This window comes from Bactrocera latifrons, unplaced genomic scaffold, assembly GCF_001853355.1.
Source record: "Bactrocera latifrons isolate USDA-ARS-PBARC rearing strain unplaced genomic scaffold, ASM185335v1 scaffold_407, whole genome shotgun sequence".
NCBI lineage: Eukaryota > Metazoa > Arthropoda > Insecta > Diptera > Tephritidae > Bactrocera > Bactrocera latifrons.
In genome coordinates this window covers 101,422-109,407 of record NW_017537054.1, presented here as the reverse complement: position 1 = coordinate 109,407, position 7,986 = coordinate 101,422, and the positions used below count along the sequence as shown (strand labels likewise).

The 7,986-nt window shown below is 35.7% G+C and overlaps 1 protein-coding gene across 1 annotated transcript in view; it reads right to left on the bottom strand.

The window, feature by feature from the left end:
• Window positions 1-7,986, bottom strand: part of LOC108972551 (synaptosomal-associated protein 25) — a gene marked incomplete at its 5' end in the record, with an annotated part of 184,745 nt that overhangs the window by 116,438 nt on the left and 60,321 nt on the right. The window contains 2 exon segments of the mRNA XM_018939179.1: window positions 4,245-4,373; window positions 4,430-4,547. Coding sequence (XP_018794724.1) covers window positions 4,245-4,373; window positions 4,430-4,547 — 247 coding nt within the window.

Here is a 7,986-nt window from a genome sequence, read left to right as displayed (position 1 = left end):
TTTTGCTTCAAATGAAAAAATAAAACAATCAAGAGTTTGGTTCCATTTTAGTCCAAGAGCGTTAGTGATAGATGAATCTACGTTTAGATCCTTTAAAGAGTCGTCTTCTCTGAATCGACGATGATTAGAATGCCACTTTGTTAATTTAAACTTTCCTAATTCTAACAGTTGTGTTACCTCTTGCTTTATCTGTGAAAGTTCGGTTAGACTGTCAGCACCACACAGTAAGTCGTCTACGTAAAATGATGACTTCACGATCTTTGCGCCAATTGGGCATTGTTCTGAATRCTGTTCAGCTAGGTACAACAAACTCCGTATAGCAAGATATGGTGCAGCAGCCATTCCATACGTTACTGTATTCAGTTGGTATGTCCGAATGTYCTCAGTCGGTGAACTCCTCCACAGAATGTATTGGAACTTTCGATCATCTTCGTGCATTAATACTTGCCGATACATCTTGACTATGTCCGCCGTGAGTGCAAACCTATTGAATCGGAAACGAAGAAGAAGAATAAAAAGTTCGCATTGGATTGTAGTTCGACAGGAGGCGTCAAATACGACTCGAAGCTTTGTTGTTGTACTTGCTGGTTTAAGAACGAAATGATGTGGTATAAAATAATGCGGTTCGCTCAGATTTGGATTCTTCGCAATGCTCATATGACCCAGGCTCTCGTAGTCGTTCATAAATTCAACGTACTGTGCTGTCAATTGTGGTGATTTAGCTAATCGACGTTCTTGTGCATTGAATCATCGCAATGCCGTAGTGTATGACTCGCCCAAGCACGTCGGATCATCCTTGAAAGGGATATTGACAACTATTCTGCCGCAAGGTCTTCTTAAAGCGGTTGCATTGTATAAATGATCGCAAGTCTGTTATTCACGAGTCCAAGGCTCTGGGATGGTAGTAACTTCTTCCAATTTCCACAACCTTTCCAATTTGGCATCTAAAGATTCATTGGCTAAAAATAAACAAGATGGAGATATATTGTTACTGCCGGTATTATAGCGTCCCGAAACGATCCAGCCTAAGAGCGTTTTTTGCCAGATAGGTAAATTAGACCCAAGATGGATTTGACCTACAGATAGCAGACTGAAGAACGTTTCCGTACCCAGCAACATATCGATTTTCTTTGGTCTATGAAATTCATCATCAGCGAGTACTATGTTGTTTGGAATATTCCATGTTGAAATGTTGATTTTCGGATCTGGTTGATAAGCAATGCGCGATGTAATACAAAAAGTTAATGGAAGCTCGAAAGCGGTGAATTTCGACTTGATGTTAGTAGAACTTTTGAATTTAATATTGGTTGATGACAAGCCGATGCTTTGAATTTCTATGTTATATTTATTTCTTGGCAGCAGCAACCTTTGCGAAAAATCATCTGTGATGAAAGTGACTTGCGAACAGGAATCTAGCAGCGCTGTACCCAATCTATAGCTCCCCATTGAATCCCGAACGAAAATTTTTACTGTTGCAAGGATTACATTATCCAACGATGAATTATTCATATGTGTATGTACGACTGCCTCCTGTGTAGGAAATAGTTGAGTAGCTGTTGGTTGGTCTGGAGGTGAACCGCGRTGAAGTAAACTATGGTGTTGTCGTGCACAAACCTTGCACCTGTGGGATGATGAACAATTGGCTACTTGATGTCCYTTTGATAAGCAATTCATGCAAAGTCCAATTTTCTTTGCATGATCGAAACGTTGAGTTATGTTTAGCGATTTAAACCGTTCACAATTAAAAATCTTGTGGTTGTTGTTAAAACAGAATTGGCACGATATAGTAGAGCAGGAAAATGTGTAACCCTTTGGTTGACCTCTTGATTTCGGAGTGGAGTGTTTGTTGAAACCTTGAGCTGTCGAAGTATTACCATGCGGGTTGTCGAGTGACTCTAGATACTGGCAGTGCCTTTTCTCTTATACACATCTAGATGTGTATAAGAGACAGAGTTGTATCCGAAAATGAAACGTTGTTATCTTCTCGCAGTTGTGATTAGATAACCAATTTAGTCGTTATGTAAAGTTCTTCCAGGTCAGCACGTCCTCCGTCCTCAGCATCCAATCTTTCGATGTCCGTTTGAATTGAGAGAATCTGCTTGAAGTATGACTCCAGGATGCCTAAACGACATTTGTATTCCGCCACTGAAAGAACCTTTCCACCTGGTCGTAAGCTAGCATCGATGATATTTTTAATACGTGTGATATTTTTCTTGGTGCTGGTGCGTTGTTGTTTTAGTTCGTCCAGAGACATTGTAGAACGGGATTCTATATGGTTTATATTGGCTTCAAAATTATTTCAAATAATTATAATTACCGTTTTGGTGAGTAGCTAGGTAATAAATGGTTCGTTAATTTAATGCAAAAAGGTATCAACGAGATTAATATTGTATATATGCGAAGCAACAAATATGCGAATACGAGTATCACCTGGACGAAGTGGTACTGGCAAAACGTAGCGGCGACAAGTACATGTGCTGTGCTGTGTGCGAGCGATGCTGACGTGTCCAATGGTGAAGATGTCGAATGGTGAAGATCTACAGACGATGATGTCCCACGATGCAGTCTAATACTGACCACCAAACTCCGAAAAGATATGCGAACAACAAAAACAACTTACTCGTGCCCCACGTTGGGCGCCAAAAACTGTAGGGCTATAAAGCTTTTTTTATAACCGCTCAAATTTACGAAACAGCAAATTATCAGCGAAATTGTAGCAAAGGCACGAGTAASGACTGTAAGGTGGTCAGGTATTAGACTAACTTTATTTGCACAATTCTCCTCCTTAAATAATATTTTGTACAGTATTCCGATACCGCTAAAGGTGTACATAATTCCGCATTGTATTAATTCATATATACATATATGTTATGGACTTCTAATAGTTCATAAAACTAAGTACCTACTTAACGCTATTGCTTCTTCATATATAATTTAGTTATTAAAGAGAAATGTAAAAATGGGAATGCAGCATTGTAATATGCTGCTTACATATTAAACTGAGTACATGCAAAATAGGATTAACTAATGTATACAAACAAACATACGTGTAATTGCGTGAGCGAAACATAGCGTTAGTAAAGTGTACAGAGCAAATGCAAGCAAACACAATGCAAATACAATTGTTAACTGCATTGAAGAGAATGGCTCCTATTGCTTAACCTTGAATATTAGGCAAATAAGAAGAAGTAGAAAWAGTAAAAATATATAAGAACATATGGTTGAAGTATGCAGTGGTTTGCAATCGGTGACCCAACACTGTATTTACGTGATTTATTTCAAATATTTCAAACAGCCGTTCATTTAAAAAAAATTTTAACTCTGTGCGACGTGCAACGAGGGCATACAAATATTGCTATTGAATTCGTTTTATTTGTTTATTSACGAAATCATTAATGGTCACGTTCGATATCATATTTTCATATAGCAATGGTCAGATATTACTATGTTAAATATGTTTATTCAATTTCATTTAGAATAAGAGCTCTATTAAGATGTGTGCGAAATGCGCATGGCTGCATAAGAAAATGAKAATCCTACTATAGGGGACATATTGAGACTAGGAGGAAGCCAGAATGATTGAATTAAATTACATTAATTTAAATTAAAGAATACAAAAAAGTCTTAATGGTTTCTTTTTCCATTATGTTGATTGATTAATATGGCTTMAAACTAAACTGAAGTTTGAAAAGWGTTTGGGTGAGACTAGTTACTAGAGTTAACCTTTACCAGAGCATTAAGACAGCAATAAGCATCGAGTACTTCAAATTACAGATATCTCAATTGATACTTGCTTTATACACTTAATATGAAGTGAAAAAATCCGGATTTAAAATATGAAATTGAAACCGTTACAAAAAGATATACACTCTCATCCAGAACTGATCTTCGCCTTTAGTATTTTCTATATTTTTTGTTAATCATCTTTTGAAATTTATACAAATCAAATCAAATCACTTTCATTTCATTTACAAAGTTTAAAAGTTTCAATCAAAAATCCTTGCGGTTTAAGAAACCACAATGTAAATCGAATTGCAAGAATGGATATATATGGCTGTATTTTTAATATGCTTAACTATATTCAACAATATTTTTCTATACGTTTATCTTCATTGATAGTGTTAGGAATATTCGATTATAAGTTGGTTTTGCAACGAACACAGGCAAAATCAATCAAACATTAAATGTAAACTTTGAATAAGATCTTCAGAAAAATAAAGAATTATTTTCGTTTACATAAATACCTTCCTATATATCCCGCTTGGGCCATCATGCCATTTCTATCGTCCATAACTCTTTGAGGTTGATTGTTTACAACCTTTCCATCGTCATTGCCTTTCCATGTTCCATCATCTTCTTTAAATGATTGGCTCCTATTGTTTCGATTAAAAAAGTGAAATTAGAAACATATCAAAAAATAAAATCTTACTTATTGCAGGGAAGAACACAAATTCCGCAGCATTTTTCCATTCCACTCAAATTTTTTTCAGCTTCTCTCATATCAGCGTTTATTTGATCCATTCCTTCTTCAATCCTGTCCAATTGCTCTAAAAAACATATAATATTATGTGTAAATATTGTAATATTGTGGAATAAAATATTGTTTTATTGTATAAAATATTAGAAATATGGTGAGTTTCAATGGCACCTTATGAGTTGCTATATAAAACTAAAAACTGAAATCTGAAACAACTTATGTTAGAACCGGATATTCGCTGCTGCTTTCGTGCTTCCGCTAGAGGTGTCCAATTTTTGCCATTGCATGTATTGACATTGGCATGAAGCGACCAGCGAAGCATTTGCGGTCAGTTTTATCTCCTCCCCTCTCCTCTCCAGTTCTCGGACTTCCTCAATCTTCTAATAATAAAATTTTAGGAAAACTTGCATTTGGGTTCTTTAAATTTTCGTTAAATTTTCAAAATATATCAGCAACTATGATGAGACCGTCGTCTGTCACTTTTAACGGCCTAGACAAAAATTTCGCTGCAAATACTCCAAAATTTGTATAGCTCGCTTCCCGATCGTTTATATGAAGTTGTATCGAAAAACGTTGGATTCACTCATTATTAAACTCATTAATAATTACTTTAGAAATACTTCAGTATAAGCCAAGTGCCAAAAATCCGAAAAGTATCTTAAGTTACTTATATAATTCTATTTTTAGGTTGAGCAATTGCAGATGAAAGAAAAAAAAAAATCATTGATTGTGTTAAACTTTCAAAAGAAAAAATAAATAAGGAATAAATAATATAGTATGTCTTTGAAAAACCTTCTTCAGAATTTTGTTTTAATATGATTTAAGAATTAAAGAAAAAAAAGTATGTAAATCAGAAAACTGGTTTAGGAATTATAGATAAATTCCTACCTCTGAGATCATGAACCAATTCAGTTGAGTTTCAGTGTATGTATGTATGCTAGATGTAGAAGATCGCAAAGTAATAGTATTGAGTCGATTAAAAAAAAATTATTTCATTGCAATTAAAAACTTTCTAAGTAGAATCTTTCTGCGTCGCAGTCGTCGTTTTTCAAAAATTGGGAGTTACTTTCACACATTTTCAAATTTATTTGGCCCACTTCTACTCGCCACGATTTCTGTTCGTCAGTGAGCACTTTTCAGACTATTTTCGCGGACACCTTGGGCATGTTCAAGTGCTCCGTCACAATGTCGTGAACCACAGATTTTGATAAATATAACATCTGGCCAATTAAACGAATACTTAGTCGACTGTCTGAGTTCAAAACTTTCCGCACACGAGTCGCATTGTCGATATTTGTCGAAGTCGTAGATCTCTTTACTTTCCGGGTAAACCCTGTATACGTATTTAATATTAGCTACTGATRGATGTGGCGTGTGTTGTGTTCGTTGCATATGAAGAGGCGTAGAACCTCTCAAAAATTCGTATCGGCGACTCAGAAGATGTTGTCATGGTCCATGCCTCTTATATAGTTTCTCAATTGCCTACTCAGTCCGAAGTAGCACCTGTTACCAAGAGATATTTTGCGTTGGATTTCGAGACTGACGTTGTTGTTGATGCTAGTTCCAAGTTATACGAAATTATCTACGATTTCGAAGTTATGACTGTCTACAGTGATGTGGGTGCCTAGTCGCGAGTGCGACGACTGTTTGTTTGATGAGAGGAGATATTTCGTTTTGCCCTCGTTCCCTACCAGGCCCATTTGCTTCGCTTCCTTATCCATGCTGGATAAAACAGAACTAACGGCACGGGTGTTGATCCCAACGATATCGTCAGCAGTTGTACACTCTTATAGAAGATAATACCTTCCTTATTTAGTTCTGCTTTGCTGTTCTTCAGGCGGGTGATTGCTATTCGAATTCTTTCATGGTCGGGCAATGGAACGTCATCGTCATTGATTGGGGAAAATCAGGCTGAAGAAGTGTTCTGTGTACGTAGATCAATCGATTCAAATAATAATAACTCCAGGCCTTTACAAGCAAACAAGCACAGGCCAGGGTAACAGATGTAAATGGTAAACTAATTATCAACAAACAAATATACCAAAGAGGAAAAATGAAAGTGAAATAGTAAGCACACAGCCTCAACCAGAAGGCTATCAATTTAATAAAAACGTCTTTTTATGATAGTCGAAATTATATAATTATAAATTCCTGCTAGTATATAAGAACCGGTTGCCTTGTATCCATTGACATTCTAATGATTTTCCCGGTTGTCGTATCTGTTTATATAATATTGGATAAATCAGAATTTACCCAAAGAAATGGCTTTCACCATTGTCATTAACTCTTTAAATTTTTGATACAGGGTTACTTGTTCACTTTCATTTTGCCTGTTTGGTATATTTGGTTGTTGACAATTAGTTTGCCAATTGTATCTGTTACTTCTGGCATGTGCTTGGTTTGTTTGTAAAGCTCTGGGGTTATTTATTATATCAATTGATTGATCCAGGTCTACTGGTTATGAACTATTGGGATATTTTTGGTTCGTATTAGTATTTCTTTGCGGATACCTCAAATTATTTTGAAAGTTTTTATTAAATTGTTGTTWTCGAGAATCTTTTTAGAGCAATGGAATGCGAATTGTCATATCATTTGGTATGTTATAAAATATCTATGAAAACTCCATACAACCTTACATAAAAGACCGAAACCCTCGAGAAGTATTAATGATAGAGATTTTGCCATCAGATCTTTCCTGTAGCAAATAAAATTTCGTATTTGTCATTTACTTGCCTACCGAATATGCCTAAAAACCATTCAAGCCCAATAGTTGACCGTTGATCGAAAATGTCGGATTTTCGAACATCCGGCTGACTTTATTCTATATTTTCTGGCTATGATTCTTGCAAGCTGCAAGAGTATAAAATGTTCGGTTGTACCCGAACTGACCCCTTCTTATGCAGCAAATCTGGTTTTTTTACCTTAATAATGCACTCATAATACCAGTCTATTACTTACCTTAATACTTACCATAATCTCTTACAATAYYTAACGAAAGTTGAGAATGATTATACTTACCCCCTTTTTATCGTAATTTTCGTGACAGGCAATTAGACTTTTTATTTTATTCGCGCATTCCCTAAGTTGTATTTTCGCTTCTCAAAAACGCTTGAGAATTTTTCATGGCCCTCGAGCAGGGACTTAGTGCGTGAGCTAAGAATATTTTATTTGACTTTCGTTTTAATTAACCATTATCGTTTTTCATTGCCTGTCAATCGCGGTTGTCGGTCTTCACAAAGCCAAAAAAAAAAAAAAAAAACAGATTATAAACCTTAGACAAAAACCAAAGAGACATAAACTGGAAGTGACCAAGTTGTGCAGTGATAGTGATACCTAAATACAGGAAAACGAGAATAAAAAGAAAAAGTGGTGGCAAAATTATAATACTTACATATATACATACGAGGACAGTGATTAATACTTACATACATACATAAACGTGAAGTGGAGTGCTAAATAAATACTTACCTATATTGGGGGATGGGGTCATGTGTAGAAGTTCACGCCAG